This window comes from Ambystoma mexicanum, chromosome 2p (genome assembly GCF_040938575.1).
Source record: "Ambystoma mexicanum isolate Mex_15411 chromosome 2p, UKY_AmexF1_1, whole genome shotgun sequence".
Lineage (NCBI taxonomy): Eukaryota > Metazoa > Chordata > Amphibia > Caudata > Ambystomatidae > Ambystoma > Ambystoma mexicanum.
This window is the reverse complement of record NC_090923.1, coordinates 448,683,472-448,700,815: the sequence shown is the minus strand read 5'-3', so window position 1 is coordinate 448,700,815 and position 17,344 is coordinate 448,683,472. Positions and strand designations below refer to the sequence as shown.

Genomic DNA, 17,344 nt, shown 5'->3' with positions numbered 1-17,344 from the left:
ACGGACTCTTCCCTTGCTCTCATAGCCTTCCAGAGGTACGGAAGGGACTGGCTCAGCCACTGCTCTCCCAGCCTTCCAGAGGCACTGGAGATGCTGACTCTGCTACTGCTGTCCCAGCCTTCCAGAAGCAGTGCAGAGATTGACTCTGCCACTGCTCTCCTAGCCTTCCAGAGGCACTGAAGAGACTGACTCTGCCACTACTGTCCCAGCCTTCCAGAGGCACTGGAGAGACTAACTCGGTCACTACTGTCCCAGCCTTCCAGAGGCACTGGAGAGACTGACTCTGCCACTGCTCTCCCAGCCTTCCAGAGGCACTGAAGAGACTGACTCTACCACTGCTGCACCATCCTTTCAGAGGTACTGGAGAGACTGACTCTGCCACTGCTCTACCAGCCTTCCAGAAGCACTGGAGAGACTGACTCTGCCACTGCTCTCCCAGCCTTCCAGAGGCACTGAAGAGACTGACTCTACCACTGCTGCACCATCCTTCCAGAGGTACTGGAGAGACTGACTCTGCCACTGCTCTACCAGCCTTCCAGATGCACTGAAGAGACTGACTCTGCCACTGCTCTACAAGCCTTCCAGAGGCACTGAAGAGACTGACTCTGCCACTGCTCTCCCAGTCTTCAAGGGGCACTCGAGAGACTGCCTCTGCCACTGCTCTCCCAGCCTTCCAGAGGCACTGGAGAGACTGACTCTGCCACTGCTCTCCCAGCCTTCCAGAGGCCCTGGAGAGACTGACTCTTCTCCTGCTCTCCCAGCCCTCCAGAGGCACCGAAGAGACGGACTCTTTCCCTGCTCTCCCAGACTTCCAGAGGTACTGGAGAGACTGACTCTGCCACTGCTCTACCAGCCTTCCAGATGCACTGAAGAGACTGACTCTGCCACTGCTCTACAAGCCTTCCAGAGGCACTGAAGAGACTGACTCTGCCACTGCTCTCCCAGTCTTCAAGGGGCACTCGAGAGACTGCCTCTGCCACTGCTCTCCCAGCCTTCCAGAGGCACTGGAGAGACTGACTCTGCCACTGCTCTCCCAGCCTTCCAGAGGCCCTGGAGAGACTGACTCTTCTCCTGCTCTCCCAGCCCTCCAGAGGCACCGGAGAGAAGGACTCTTTCACTGCTCTCCCAGCCTTCCAGAGGCACTGAAGAGACTGACTCTGCCACTGCTCTACAAGCCTTCCAGAGGCACTGGAGAGACTGACCCTGCCACTGCTCTGCCAGCCTTCCAGAGGCACTGGAGAGACTGCCTCTGCCACTGCTCTCCCAGCCTTCCAGAGGCCCTGGAGAGACTGACTCTTCTCCTGCTCTCCCAGCCCTCCAGAGGCACCGAAGAGACGGACTCTTTCCCTGCTCTACCAGCCTTCCAGGGGCACTGGAGAGACTGACTCTTCTCCTGCTCTCCCAGCCCTCCAGAGGCACCGGAGAGACGGACTCTTTCCCTGCTCTCCCAGCCTTCCAGAGGTACTGGAGAGACTGACTCTGCCACTGCTCTACCAGCCTTCCAGATGCACTGAAGAGACTGACTCTGCCACTGCTCTACAAGCCTTCCAGAGGCACTGAAGAGACTGACTCTGCCACTGCTCTCCCAGTCTTGAAGGGGCACTCGAGAGACTGCCTCTGCCACTGCTCTCCCAGCCTTCCAGAGGCACTGGAGAGACTGACTCTGCCACTGCTCTCCCAGCCTTCCAGAGGCCCTGGAGAGACTGACTCTGCCACTGCTCTACAAGCCTTCCAGAGGCACTGGAGAGACTGACCCTGCCACTGCTCTGCCAGCCTTCCAGAAGCATTGGAGAGACTGCCTCTGCCACTGCTCTCCCAGCCTTCCAGAGGCCCTGGAGAGACTGACTCTTCTCCTGCTCTCCCAGCCCTCCAGAGGCACCGAAGAGACGGACTCTTTCCCTGCTCTACCAGCCTTCCAGGGGCACTGGAGAGACTGACTCTGCCACTGCTCTCCCAGCCCTCCAGAGGCACCGGAGAGACTGACTCTTCTCCTGCTCTCCCAGCCCTCCAGAGGCACCGGAGAGACAGACTCTTTCCCTGCTCTACCAGCCTTCCAGGGGCACTGGAGAGACTGACTCTTCTCCTGCTCTCCCAGCCCTCCAGAGGCACCGGAGAGACGGACTCTTTCCCTGCTCTCCCAGCCTTCCAGAGGTACTGGAGAGACTGACTCTGCCACTGCTCTACCAGCCTTCCAGATGCACTGAAGAGACTGACTCTGCCACTGCTCTACAAGCCTTCCAGAGGCACTGAAGAGACTGACTCTGCCACTGCTCTCCCAGTCTTGAAGGGGCACTCGAGAGACTGCCTCTGCCACTGCTCTCCCAGCCTTCCAGAGGCACTGGAGAGACTGACTCTGCCACTGCTCTCCCAGCCTTCCAGAGGCCCTGGAGAGACTGACTCTGCCACTGCTCTACAAGCCTTCCATAGGCACTGGAGAGACTGACCCTGCCACTGCTCTGCCAGCCTTCCAGAGGCACTGGAGAGACTGCCTCTGCCACTGCTCTCCCAGCCTTCCAGAGGCCCTGGAGAGACTGACTCTTCTCCTGCTCTCCCAGCCCTCCAGAGGCACCGAAGAGACGGACTCTTTCCCTGCTCTACCAGCCTTCCAGGGGCACTGGAGAGACTGACTCTGCCACTGCTCTCCCAGCCCTCCAGAGGCACCGGTGAGACAGACTCTTTCCCTGCTCTACCAGCCTTCCAGGGGCACTGGAGAGACTGACTCTTCTCCTGCTCTCCCAGCCCTCCAGAGGCACCGGAGAGACGGACTCTTTCCCTGCTCTCCCAGCCTTCCAGGGGCACTGGGTGATTGGTTATTTTACAGAATGCCACACAGAGTTCACTGGAATTCTCTAAGTAGCCTATGACCAGTGCCTGCCATGTGACCCACTCTTCCCCAGACACCGGGTGGTCTGTACATCTCCAGGGTTAACTATTCGAGTATCCAGAGCTCCCCCTGTGGTCAGAGCTCCTGCCACATGTCCAATAGCCTCTCCAGAAGCACTGAACTGTGGGGGATGGTCCAGATGTCCCCCGAGACATGTCTAGGATTCTCCTGATATTTCTATAAGCTTTTCAGGAATGCTTCACGCTTTCCTGCAAACCTGCAGGGAATTCTCCAGGTTTTCCTTTAGGGATTTCAAGTATTCTCCTGATTTCCCGGCATATCTGTGTGAAATACCTGGATTTTCCCTTAGGCTTGTGTTGAATTCTCTATTTTTTTCTGTAAGCTTACTGGGAATTCCAACGATTTGTGTGTAGGCCAGTCCAGAATTTTCCAGAAATTCCTGCAAACCTGATTGGAATCTCTCGAGGAAGCACCATGTCCAAGAGAGTGCTCAAACTCGGGTGTGAAGCTTGACTGGGTTGGCATAAGGCAAGGCAGCCAATGGCACTGGGTTTACATTGGAGGAGTCTGGCATTGACGAGAGGTGACTCGCGGTTGTTGCTAACAGTTCTCTGCTCTTACCACTCAGGCCCAGCCCTTCCTAACAGAGGGAAGGGTCTGTTCGTTTCCCAGCAGCAGCATAGTGCTTTTGATAGGATATTTACCAGGAGCCTGTCCTACAAAACGGATCAAAAAACGCCACAACACTCCCCAACGGTCTTTATTTAAACATTTATGAAACCCCAAGGTCCCACTGTTTTATAGCGCCCGGTGCGTTTGAATGTGTTCTCCTCGGGCACCTTACAAATTAGCAATAAATAAATAAACAGATAAAAACCCATAATTAGGACCTGCACGCTCCTCGGGGACATTACACATAGCCTTCACTGGCTGTGAGCATGATTGCAAGCCGCAATCCGCAATCTGAATTACCTCTTGGCGCTTTAATGATAGGTGTTTTTCAAGAATGAATAACAAGAGGAAAGCAAGTGTGCATTGTTCTTCGCCACACCTCCCCCCTGTGCTCTTGTGTGGAAGTGGGACACCCGCAAAGGCGGGGACATGCACGTACTCCCACCCCTGGAGGGGTCTAAGCACAAAGGCGGAGCTGTTTCTGGAAATGTGTAGTCGGTGAGTATGTGCTGCGTGCTCTCTCCCCGCAGGCGTCGGGCTCTCCCACCGCCCCCCCACCCGCCCCGGCACAAAAGCAGCCCCCCGATGGGTTGCCTGTGTCCTCTCGCCGCGGGAGTCTGGGAGGACCCCCACCCCCTGCACAACCCTGCTCTGAAAACCGTGTATTGGACAAACCTTTGCCAGTGCTGTGGGCCTCTCTACATCACGCGAGCAGGCAGAGCTAACGACGCCTGTGCATACTTTCCCCAGTGTAGGACGACGGCCCCTTTTCCTCCAACAATCATGTGTTTGTATAAACGTGTCTTACTTTCCCGCGTAAATCTTAAGTAAGTGCCAGGCAATACACATCTGCCTGCCTTACCAGGTAGCAGAATGCCCCCTCTGAGTGTTCCTACATGTCATTGGGTGCACATTGGACGGACATTGCAAGGGCTGTCTTGCCTTAGAAAGTGGTGGATTTCACTGCAAGCAAATCCCATTGCTTTGAGGTTTTATCGTCTGCAGAGTTTTGCTGCGAGGACCCCCTTCTGTGTCTCCTTCTTGTTTCAAGTTGAGGCAACAGGAAGTGGAGACACACATGGGGCCTAATTTACAAAGCGCTTTCGATGCGATGTTCCCTTTGAAAAACGGGTTTGTAACTCAGGCCCAAGACATTTCACATTGGGCCCCTCATATGTCCTCCCTTCAAATGGTAATATTGGTGGGGAGGGGGCTGGGGCGGGGGGGGGGGAGTGGGTCGGTGTAAGCCTCATAGGCATTTTTTATTTTGTATGCACCTTTATGCTACAAATACTTCTTCTTCCCAAATGCAGACACACATGCTGAAAACCCTGCAGGGTTTACAGCTTGTGTCTGGATAATGCAGCCTTGGTGGCGAGACCACCACACCTATCTTAATTCTTTAGCACAATCTCACTGTTTTCACACAGGAGAGAACATGTTTTCTTGTGACTTATTTGTATTTGTTGGACGTGATATCCCTGCCATCTCATGCCTTCATAAATCATTGGCTTTTATTGGCTGGCAAGAAAGCTCAGCGGGTTAATGCGTATTCTGCAAAGATTCATAAGTACATTCAAGGTCAGCGATACAAATTCAACTGACCCAGCCTTTTATCATTTCAAGACAGGTAAAATGCGTTACATTCCGATGCCTGATAGCAGAATAGCAGTGTTTGTTATTGTCAGCCCTACGAAACCACAAGCATTGGTAGTAGAAAGCAAGGTATTTAAAAAATGCACATTATTATAATAATTAGATGGTCTAAGAACTTTAGCACCACAACTGTACACAAAACATGATGCATTGAAGGGGCCTTTACATTGGGGTCTGGTGCGCAGCAGCATTGTGTATTTCCACAGAAAGGGCTTTGACAACTAAAGAGGAATTCCCTTAAGTTAAATCGTGCAGTCTGGTGCATTATGCGTATGGCATTTGAGCGGGCGCGCCCAATCATTTATTAATTGCACTGCTCCAGGGCTGGCAGCATCTGATCAGTTATTGGCCATTGCAGCCAGGCAAGCAGCAGTTCGCCCGTAGCTTTACCCGCTGCTGAAGCGGTATGAAATACGAGCAATTACCCAAGCAGACCATGCTTCCATTTACGATCTTGTGTAGCAACCAATTTATATTCCAGCTCGGGCCCTCTCATCCATATAGCATTGATTTCATCCGCTGTGGCTGCATGGACTGCTGAGCAGCAACACTCCAGTGTGTCTGGCCCAGCCATTCTGCAGTTCAGCAGCATTATTAGAGTGGTGTTTAGCTTGTCTCCCTTGGAGCGTAACTTGTCTCTGAACACAAGCATCATTCAGGAATTACTTTCCAATCTGCAATTGAGCTGCATTTTCAGAGTGCTGGTTGGCTTAGTGTTCTAATCGAACATAAGCATCATCCAGGAATTCTTTTCCATTCTGCAGTTCAGCTTCATTTTCTGAGTGCTGTTTAGCTTTCCTTCCTTAGTGGTGTATTAGATCATAAGCATCATCCAGGAATTCCTTTCCATTCTGCAGTTCAGCTTCATTTTCAGAGTGCTGTTTAGCTTTCCTTCCTTAGTGGTGTATTAGATCATAAGCATCATCCAGGAATTCCTTTCCATTCTGCAGTTCAGCTTCATTTTCAGAGTGCTGTTTAGCTTTCCTTCCTTAGTGGTGTATTAGATCATAAGCATCATCCAGGAATTCCTTTCCATTCTGAAGTTCAGCTTCATTTTCAGAGTGCTGGTTGGCTTTCCTTGCTTAGTGTTGTACTAGAATGTAAGCATCATCTAGGAATTCCTTTCTATTGTGCAGTTAAGCTGCATTTTCCAGAGTGCTGTTTTAGCGTTCCTTCCTCTGGGCATTGTTCTCAAACACTTGAGTTTCTTCCTTCACTGGTTGACCCAGCTTTATGGGCTGCAGTGGCTTAGGCCTGTGTGTGCCAAGCTTCACTGAAAGCAATGTGGTCTGTCCGCAGGTTCCCAGGATTCTGAGAGCAACGAGGAGCAAAGGAAGGAGAAGATTCTGGAGCTGAAGAGGAAGGAGAAGGCCCTGCAGGAAGCCCTGCTGCTGAAGGTGGAGGAGCTGAAGACGATCTGTCTGCGGGAGGCGGTGAGTAGTGGTCCCCTCTGGGGTCTCACCCAGGCTCGTGTTACGCCAGCTGTGCTGGGAGGGCAACATCCAAGTGGGATGCTTTTGCACGCCCTGTGCAATTTGGTAGTACAGAAGGGGCTTGCACTGGAAGCGCTGACCCTTCCGTAATACAAAGTTAGCGCTCATGCACTAGAAAGGTGCATCCGAAAGGCACTATTCTGTATGCAAATGGGGAGATCGCCTTTTCACTTGCTCAGGAAGCATAAGCAAGAGCGATTGGGCCCCCGGGGTGGGGTGGGGGGGATATTGAATGTCTCCACCCCTACGGTTGGAGAACATTTAGTGTAACTGCCCCTATGTGTAGCCTTTAGAAGGGGGTATCGTGTCACAAACTGCACACCGCCCCCCCAAACCTTGGGGTGCCAGGAGGAGGCAGGATCCAGTTCTGTCAGTGCAGAAGGATATAAGGGGCCAGTATGGGACTCCACCCCACCTTCTCATGTGCAGGCCTTAGGCCACCCCTAAAATAGGTCACATAAGGCATTCAGTTCCCCCTCACTGGACGTGTGTGGTGTTTTCTCTTCCACCCGTCCACAAACTGTTTGCAGCGCATGCCGCTATGTGCGCATGTCACTACCTATTGGATTAGCGCCTTTGCAGATGAATGAAGTGCCCCATTAAGTTATACTTCCATTTCAGGCAGTAACCCAGTGATTGTGCTTTCTACAGGAGCTGACGGGCAAGCTACCCGTGGAATACCCGCTTGGAGCAGGAGAAAAGCCTCCGCTGGTCAGGAGACGCATGGGGACAACATTTAAATTAGACGACAACATCCTTCAAAATGAGGAGGTACATATTGGCTTCTAACAAAAAAAAACTTTACTTTCACAATGTCTCACTGACATAAGGAAAAACAGTCACAATTCGCTGTTGAATATACATTGTTTTGAAGATGTATTTATGGGCTTCATAAATCTGTATGCACTCAACCCAATAGCTGTGCATCTGAATATTGTAATTGGAACTGAATTTTGCTCAGATTGGTCAAAATGGTCTTCTCCATGCTTTGTGTATTAGCTAGTGTAGCAGGACCATATTATGCTGGCCAGGGATTGATTCCTGATCCAGTGTATGAGGTCATTCCATTTAATGCAGTTTGCTGTTATGTTATGTTACTGTTGAAAAGAGTTTCGCCACATGCATGCTTCTCCAGGGCAGTGTATATAGCAAGCAGTATCCTTCTGTTGTTGGTTGAACGCTAAAGGCCAGGTGCTGATCAATTTGATGAACAGTGTGTATTCTTGGTGGAATGGATTTCCGTCCATCTCCAAGAGTCAACAGAATTACAATGAAATTATCTTTAAAATGCTTATGTAATTATTTGTAGTTAAGTGTGTGATTGGAACATTGGGGAACATATTTGAAAACATTTAGGTATTTTTATAAACTATAGACCAAAAGAATGTTTGTACATGTGGCTTAGTGTTTACATTCACCTTTCCACATAGATCTCCATGTCAATGTGTACATGTAGTTCCTCCACCGTGTGTGCATGCAGATCGCATAGGATCTTTACATGCAGCTGCTTGCACCTCGCAGTTGGCACATGCGGCTTTGTCGGCTGGTTTATGAAGCCCCTTCACTGTCAGTACATGTAGCTCGCTTTCTCTGCATGCTCTTCATCATAGTCTGTACATGTAGCTACCTCATTGTATGTACAAGAAGGTCCCTGCCTATCAATGCATGCAGCTTTTTCCCTATCAGGCATCCCTGTCGCTGTCAGTACATGCAATCACACCCGTACAGGAGACTCTTTACTGCCTGTACTTGAAGCTCAGTTAATAGCTGTATATGCAGCTCTCCCACCGTCTCCTTCTGCAGCTCACTATCTGTCCATGTAGCTCTGTCAGTGGCTTGTAATGCAGCACTCTCCACGTCCATCCATGTAGCTCCCACTATTGAGTCTTTATATTAAATGTCTCAATTTCATCTCCACCTGCAAGTTCTCATTGTCTGCATGCTCAGCCATCTAGCTGTTTGTCCATTCACCACCTTTCCTCTGTGCATGTAGTTTTTTAACTGACTGTACGTGAAGATCCCTTACTTTCCAAAACTGCAGGTCCCTCAATGTTTGTATATGCAGCTCCCTTATTGTCTGTCAATCGTTTCCCTTACTGTGTCTATCCAGCCCCCTAATGTGTGTACATAAAGCTCCTTCAGTCTGGACATGCAGCTCCCTTACTGTCTGGTAATCGTCTCCCTTACTGTCTCTATCCAGCCGCCTAATGTGTGTACATGAAGCTCCTCCAATTTGTACATGCAGCTCCCTTACTGTCTGGTAATCATCTCCCTTACTGTCTCTAGCCAGCCCCCTAATGTGTGCACATGACGCTTCTTCAGTTTGTACATGCAGCTCCCTTACTGTCTGGCAATCGTCTCCCTTACTGTCTCTATCCAGGCCCCTAATGTGTGCACACGAAGCTCCTTCAGTGTGTACATGCATCTCCCTTACTGTCTGGCAATCATCTCCCTTACTGTCTCTAGCCAGCCCCCTAATGTGTGCACATGACGCTCCTTCAGTTTGTACATGGAGATCCCTTACTGTCTGGTAATCGTCTCCCTTACTGTCTCTATCCAGCCCCCTAATGTGTGTACACGAAGCTCCTTCAGTTTGTACATGCAGCTCCCTTACTGTCTGGCAATCGTCTCCCTTACTGTCTCTATCCAGGCCCCTAATGTGTGCACACGAAGCTCCTTCAATTTTGTACATGCAGCACCCTTACTGTCTGGCAATCATCTCCCTTACTGTCTCTAGCCAGACCCCCAATGTGTGCACATGAAGCTCCTTCAGTTTGTACATGCATTCATGCATTTACATTACGGTCTGACAATCATCTCTGTTACTGTGTCTTTCCAGCCCCCTAATGTGTATACATGAATCTCCATCAGTTTGTACATGCAGCTCCCTTACTGTCTCTAGCCAGCCCCTAATGTGTGCTCATGAAGCTCCTTCAGTTTGTACATGAAACCCCCTTACTGTCTGGCAATCATCTCAGTTACTGTCTCTATCCAGCCCCTAAAGTGTGCACACGAAGCTCCTTCAGTCTGTACATAAAGCTCCCTTACTGTCTGGCAATCATCTCAGTTACTGTCTCTAGCCAGACCCTTAATGTGCACACATGAAGCTCCTTCAGTTTGTACATGAAGCTCCCTTACTGTCTGGCAATCATCTCAGTTACTGTCTCTATCCAGCCCCTAATGTGTGCCCATGAAGCTCCTTCAGTTTGTACATGCAGCTCCCTTACTGTCTGGCAATCATCTCAGTTACTGTCTCTAGCCAGACCCTTAATGTGCACACATGAAGCTCCTTCAGTTTGTACATGAAGCTCCCTTACTGTCTGGCAATCATCTCAGTTACTGTCTCTAGCCAGACCCTTAATGTGCACACATGAAGCTCCTTCAGTTTGTACATGAAGCTCCCTTACTGTCTGGCAATCATCTCAGTTACTGTCTCTAGCCAGACCCTTAATGTGTGCACATGAAGCTCCTTCAGTCTGTACATAAAGCTGCCTCATTGTCTGCGGATGCTCCTCTCTCACTATCTGTCTTTCATGCCTCACTACCAATGCCTGCAGCGCCTTCACTGTATCAGCTTCATTATTGTCTGTGTTTGCTGCTTTCTCCCTGATGGTATTTGCAGCTCCCTAACTGTGTACACAAAGCACCCTTAATGTATGTACATTCATCTACCTTCCAGCCTCCACATGCAGTTCCTTCACTGTCCGTAAACCAAGCTCCGTTGCTCTCTGTATCTGGCACTCCTTTACCATTTTATGATGCTCCACTGCTGCCTGTACATTCAGGTCCCATGCAGTTCCTTTACTGCGCGTGTGTGCGCAGATCCGTAATTGACTGTATATGCGACTTCCTCAATATCTATAACTGCATCTCCCTCACTAACTGTGCAAGAAGCTCCCTCATCGTCTATACATGCAGCTGCTGCACTGTTGGTGCATTCCGCATGTGTTTATTTGTAACTGCCTCACAAGTGGTGCATTCAGTTCCATTAGAGCCTGCACATGTGTCTCCCTCAATATCGGAAACTTTACCTCCTTCTCTGTACATGCTGCTTCCACACTGTAGGTGTGACTATCTCTCTGTGTGTTGATGCTGCTGCTCATTGTCTCTACGTGCAGCTCCCTCGCTGTTAGTATCTGTGGCACCCTCATTTTCTGTGCATGCAGTTCCCTCTAAGTCAATGCATGCGGCCTCCTCACTCTCTGTGCATGCAGTTCCCTCACTGTCTGTGCATGTGGCCCCCTCTCTGTGTGCATTCAGTTCCCTCACTCTCTATGCGTGCACTTCCCTCACTGTCTGTGCATGTGGCTCCCTCACTCTCGGTGCACGAAGCCCCTTCACTCTATGTGCATGTGGCCCCCTCATTCTCTGTGCATGCAGTTCCCTCTCAGTCAGTGCATGCAGCCTCCTCACTGTCTGTGCATGTAGTTCCTCCACTGTCTGTGCATGTGGCCCCTTCACTCTCTGTGCATTCAGTGCCCTCACTCTCTATGCGTGCACTTCCCTCACTGTCCATGCATGCAGCCACTCACTCTCTGTGCATTCATTTCCCGCACTGTCTGTGCATGCAGCCCCCTCACTCTCTGTGCATTCAGTTCCCTCACTCTCTATGCGTGCACTTCCCTCACTGTCCATGCATGCAGCCACTCACTCTCTCTGCATGCAGTTTCGTCACTGTCTGTGTATGCGGCCCCCTCACTCTCTGTGCATGCAGTTCCCTCACTGTCTGTGCATGCGGCCCCTCACTGTCTGTGCATGCAGTTTCGTCACTGTGTGTATGCGGCCCCCTCACTCTCTGTGCATGCAGTTCCCTCACTGTCTGTGCATGCGGCCCCTCACTTTCTGTGCATGCAGTTCCCTCACTGTGCATGCGGCCCCCTCACTCTATGTGCATGCAGTTCCCTCGCTCTCTGCGCATGCTAGTCGGTTGTAGTGCAGTGGACTAATTGACGACAGAATATTGAATTGGGGAATGATGACCTACATAATTCTAGCTCCTTAAGACACTTCAGTCTGTGGTGTGTGCTATATTATAAACCTAGCAAATATTGTTATATGTATGCAACTGCCTTTGTTGGCACACTCTGGCTTACTTTAAAGTTTGTGCAAAATATAGGAGTAATCTGGTCAAACGAACTTCAAAATCCTTCATAAAATGAACTGTGTTGTTTATATGTGTGTGTCTGCTTCTTAAAGCCAGTAGAATCGATGCAGTTGTAGGCTCCCACTGACATCCTTTTAGTAGCATGTTATGCCATATTCACAGTAATAAGCTCACTCATTCAGAATCCAAACGTTGCCTCTGATTGTCATTACGCACTCTCTTTGGGCAGGACCCCTGTTTGCAAAGCCTCGAAAGCAAATTCCTTTTGCAGCAGAAAATCGTGGAAGCAGCGAAGAGACTGGCGGGTGAGCCGGACTTGCACAAGAACACACGGAGGAAAAGGAAGCAGGAATACGGCGATGCTGTGAGAAAGCTGCAGGAGATCGAGAGCGAAATCAACGATTACAGGGTCCAGTGTGGCAAGACCCCGACCAAGCGGGCATCGCTCATTCTGACAGGTGAGTTCCGGCCACCCTCTGCATGCGATTACAGGTACATGTGGTTATCTACTAGTGACAGATAGTAAACCATGTTAATAAAACAATTCCCAGAAAGAAATGCAGATGAATAGACAATATGGCTACGATGCAAAAACTGAAAACCCACTGTAATTCAGCAGAGGTGGTTAGCTGTGCAATGATATTGTGCCCCTCACACCCACCCCCTGGCAAGCACAGCCCATGACCTCACCCATGATGTTGCAGATTGATCACACATTATGTCAGTTTTGAAATCACTGTGACATCCTCTGTGACATCTGGCGTGACTGATCAAGCTCATGCCCCTGTATAATTCTATAGACGCCCGAGGAGGTCACCAGGAGCTGGCAGCCCCCGAGGTCCAGAGAGCTAGAGCATGTAACAGAAAACATCAGTCATTATTTTATTCATGGAACCCTTTATTTATTAATAAAGAAATAAAAAAAAAAAATGGGTGTCTGCGACATGTTTTAATGTGTAAAACAAAAAAAAAACAAAGCAGCACATGGCAGTAAAAGTTCATAAGTGCAGTGCTTACCTGCTTCCAGGGCTACATTATGTTCTCCAGTGGTATGGGCTCCATTGTTTTGGTGATGAAGTCTATACATCCCAGGGCTTTGCATTAAACTACGCCATGGCATTGTGTGAAAAATGAATGAGCCAATCGTAGGCAGAGGAAAATGGCAAGGGCCAGTACATACAAATACTTTTACGGTGGCACTTCTGCTCAACACACCTGTTTTGGTGCTCTCTAAATCTGAAGTGTGCAGGTTTGAATGCTGCCCAGATTTCTTTCAATGGCTATGCATTTTTACCAGTTTAAGTGTGATGAATCAACTTCTGGGGCACCAGTGGTCCAGGGGTTAATATTGGTTTCTAAACCATTAATCAGCCTGACACCTCTCATATACCAGAAGGGATCCAAACAGATTGGAATAACAGTCAAATTGTAAACTTCCTTGTCCAATTTTGGTAACTTGGACAGAACGGCAGGCTTATCTCCGAAAGGTTGTGGATCGTTGGTTAGTTGCAACACTGCGAAAATACAATTATTACCCAATGATAAAAGGGACTGTCCAGTCAAGGTTGCATCAAAAATATCTATCTATATCAGACGGTTCTAGCAACACTACAAAATACAATCCACCCTGTAAAGAAATGCAGAGGACAGAGAGTTTCAAAGAAGGAAACGGGAGGCACTCTGGATACTGACAGGAGGCTAGTTGATATGGTTATTAACCACAGCCGTTTAAGGTTTCTTGGCTTCCGCACAAAGGTTGCAAAGGGTCTTAAACTGTCGCTAGAGGACTTCTGGGGAAGACCAGGGCACAGAACCACAATGTACCTTGTGCCGTAGATGTTCTAGGTGCTCGACATGGTCAAGTCGGCTTCAGAGCGCTTTGGAAGCTTATGTGACAGAGTTAAAGATGGGAGTCGCTAAACGTACCAGGCGACACAACGTTTTGGCGAGCAATGCTTGACCAAAGGCTGCTGACTAGCTTACACGGCAGCTCTGGATCAGGAATCATCGCAGTGCTGATCAGCGACTCTGAAGCACTGGTCGAGATGTCTCGGGTTTCTTTTAGCGACTTCAGCTTCACCACTGTCAGCGTTGAATTCATTTGCAGATTGAGGAACTCGACTGGCTTGAAAATGTCCTTTAAGGGGGACGACCGACAGTAGATGCTTGTCAAGGCACTGCTCCCACCTTCTTCAATGGGCTTGTGTCGTCCTTTAAGATGGGCAGCCCAAAGCTGCGGGGTGTGCTGTGAGACCTTCTAAAACTCCCTGTCCAAAGAACATGCTGCAAAGCCTAGCAGGGCACACTGTGCTGGCTGGGTACCAGTTCTGGAGCATCTGTAGGGTCCCCTGCATTCTCTATATCCCTTTGTTCCCTGGGAGATGTTTAGAGAAGGGCTATTGCTTGCCTCTTTGGAAATCCTGGCCTTCCTTCACTGGTGGATGATTTATCCTTCACTGGCGGAAGATGTAAGGGAGAATGTACCTTCAGCCAGGGTCCAAGGTTGAGTTCTTCTTTGTTACTTCAAATGAAGTCTTCAGATGATCTGCCAAAAGAGGGGCTTTGCCCTCTTTTAAAGCCAAGTGGGCCACAGTGATTGGTGTAGGCTAAACCTACCTTAATGAACCAATCCTGAGGTCCCTGTCAACAATCTTCTGTATGCGTGAGGTCATAATGAGAGTGCTTTGCGACAGGAAAGGTAAGGGAGGGGAAACCAGAGCAAGGAGTTCCCCAGAACCAAAATAGCAGAAACCTTCTCTCAGCAGAGAGATATTTGGCCACACTCCTTTGTGGTACTAAGTCTCACCCATCTTGGTATCTGTTGTTGATCAAAGAGTGTCTCTAGCTAATGTATCTCTCTGTGGTTGCTGTTTAAAGCGGCAGGTCTCCCTTGAAGCTGTGGTGAGACCAGACTCTCTGGCTCCTGCAAACCACATTCTCGTACCTTATGAATGGGGTGCCCTTAGATGGTTGGCCTACTGTAAACACACAGTCCCAGACATAACAGGTCACTGTCATTGATACTGAGGATGGGAGCTGGCTTCAGGTTGACACAGTTACATAGGAAAGTTTGTTGGGTTTCCTGTCTCCTTTGTTAACCTCTGCAGCCAGGCCTCATGTAGGACTGTTTGAAGTACCCTGTATTGGTATGTAAACCACTGCCACCAGCTGCAGGACCTACCAAAATAGCAGGGCAGATCCATGGAGGCTTTGTTAATCAGGCTGGTCATAGCAAGAGGAAGGTTGGCCCTCACCCTTCCTGGAGATGACATGGTGCACTCCTGGTTGTCACATTCCAAATAAATATGACAGGGTGGACTGGATAAGTCTCACATATTTTCCTGAGGTTGGTCTACCATCATTCCATTTAATTAAACATTTAAAAAAGCCACAGGTAGCGCATGCCCACCATGCGTATGGTTGAATTCCTCACACCTGGGTAACTCAGTGAGATGAAAATGTATCCACTACTATGTTTCAGAGGGAAGTGCGCTATCCACGTACATACCACAGATGATGTAACATGGAAGTGGGTGTAGTTGGAGAGGCAGAGACACCAGGGATTTGCAAAGCAGATGGAAAGAGGCTGGGTGGTGTTGATCCCTCCTCCTCCCCCCCTCCCCCGCCTCTACTTTCTAACATCCAGTGCTAGCAATGGCTCGACCTCTGTTCTTCATTTTATTGTGTCTCAGCATGTGGCTATAAGTTGCAAGATCAGTCATGTTAAACTGTTGCATTAGAAACTTCTAAGTAAATGTGGTTGGAAGGCAGGTAGTGTAGCCGTGGGCTACTAGTATGTGACTAAGTGTATTTAGGCAGAGGGTAGACTTGCTAAATGGATTATGAACACATATGTATAGTAATATCGCTTATGTTTGCCAATTATTTCAACTTTGTATCTTCTGCAAAATACAATTATTTGTGTGCACATAGATGTATGTCATAGGAGATAGCCGGTCAAGTGGCACAGGGGTAGAGCGCTTGTTTTGACATCGGTGCAGAGTCTGCTAACGCAGGTTCGAATCCCGGCAGGGCCAAACTCAGCCTTTCATCCTTCCGAGGTCGATAAATGAGCACCACACACTGTGGGTAATAATAAACAGCGCTCAGATACCTGAGGGTTCGTAGCGCTATACAAATGCCAAATTATTATTATTATTTCTTGATCAGTTTTAAACTGTTCTTACATTGTTGAATGATGGGTGTGCATTTAATGTTGAAACACTTTGCTTTTTATATCATATAATATATACACTATGCGGACACCGTGGTTCTGTTTTGTTGAGCATAAGATGGTGGAATGGTTTGAATGGAAGTAAGGCTTGGCCTTCTTTTCCCTTCTCAGATGATATCATCCCTTCTGAGAGCAGCTCGCTGTCTGACGCCACTACGTTTGACGACGGTGAGTTGCACGCGCGCTTCCAGTGCACAATCTTGGTCGCATTTGCACGTTGCTCTCTTGGTCTCGCATGTTTATCTTCCTGAACGTCCCCTGTCTTTGTTAATCGACAGATGACTCCCTTATTCTAAGAGGGGACAAATCCAGCTCTCCACGCATGTGGCGCCCCAAGTCGCTTGGAATTGATCGGGATCACCTGAGGCGGTCGTCGTTCAGTGACCAGTTTTCGGAGACTAGGTAAGCTGTCTTTCTCTATGCCTTCCGTCTATTTTATTCATGCATTTGGCACACTCACTCCCTTTTCACTCTCCGATTCTCTCCTTCGGAGCTTGTGCTTAGACTGTCATACCTTCAGCCCCTCTCACCACCATCTCTCCTTCGATTAAACCTCATGCCTTCCCTAGTGTAACTGTGTGCCTGCGCCCCTCCCCGTCCTTGATCTATCCCCTGCTTGGTTCTCTGTTGTTTTCCTCTCTGTCTCACATTATTCTGTCATGTACCTGCTGCTCTTTCTTTCACGGATGGTGGGTGGATGGATGGATGGATGGATGGATGGGTGGATGGATGCCCACAGCGACATGTACAGTGCACCATTGCTTCCAACTAACTGTGCACTGTATATAACCCCAAATACATATATAGATGCATGCATAGTTAGATTAATTGATAGTCTGGTGAGATTCCAAGTGTAACATGTATGCGAGCCAGGCATGGAAAATAATGTCATTGTAATCTTCCATTTCTGGCATCACACTGGCTGATTATACTATAATCCTTTCGTTGGCATGTCAGTGATCAGGAAGCAAATCTCATGGAACATAGTTGCAGCCCTTGACTTCCCATCTTTCACTGTTAGGAAGAGCGTTTGAGTATGTTAACTCACAAACAGATACACTTTCCAACTCCCAACAGTGTAACCTTTTCCTAACTTGAAGGCACTTGGAGGCTACTTCATAAAGAAGATGCATATTGTTATGTTGGCCTCATGCTTTTCAAGGCACTGAACTCCTCGGTTATGTCTGAGATTCCCTACCATGTGCAGATGGCAGTATGCTGTTCTGGGAACGTTTTCCATGAACCCCTCCTTCGTTCCCTACTCTGTTTCACTCAGTCTGTCTCCAGACCCTTTCTGATCTGGTGCAGCGGGTTCTGCCCAGCTCAGTACCGAACGTGAG

At 49.0% G+C, this 17,344-nt stretch overlaps 1 protein-coding gene across 3 annotated transcripts in view; it reads left to right on the top strand.

The window, feature by feature from the left end:
- FRMD4B (FERM domain containing 4B) overlaps nt 1–17,344 on the top strand; it is a 1,720,334-nt gene that overhangs the window by 1,665,872 nt on the left and 37,118 nt on the right. For all 3 annotated transcript variants that reach the window (XM_069643814.1, XM_069643813.1, XM_069643812.1), the window contains 5 exons: nt 6,473–6,606; nt 7,318–7,437; nt 12,000–12,228; nt 16,116–16,172; nt 16,283–16,406. In XM_069643814.1, coding sequence (XP_069499915.1) covers nt 6,473–6,606; nt 7,318–7,437; nt 12,000–12,228; nt 16,116–16,172; nt 16,283–16,406 — 664 coding nt within the window. The remainder of the gene's footprint in view (nt 1–6,472; nt 6,607–7,317; nt 7,438–11,999; nt 12,229–16,115; nt 16,173–16,282; nt 16,407–17,344) is intronic.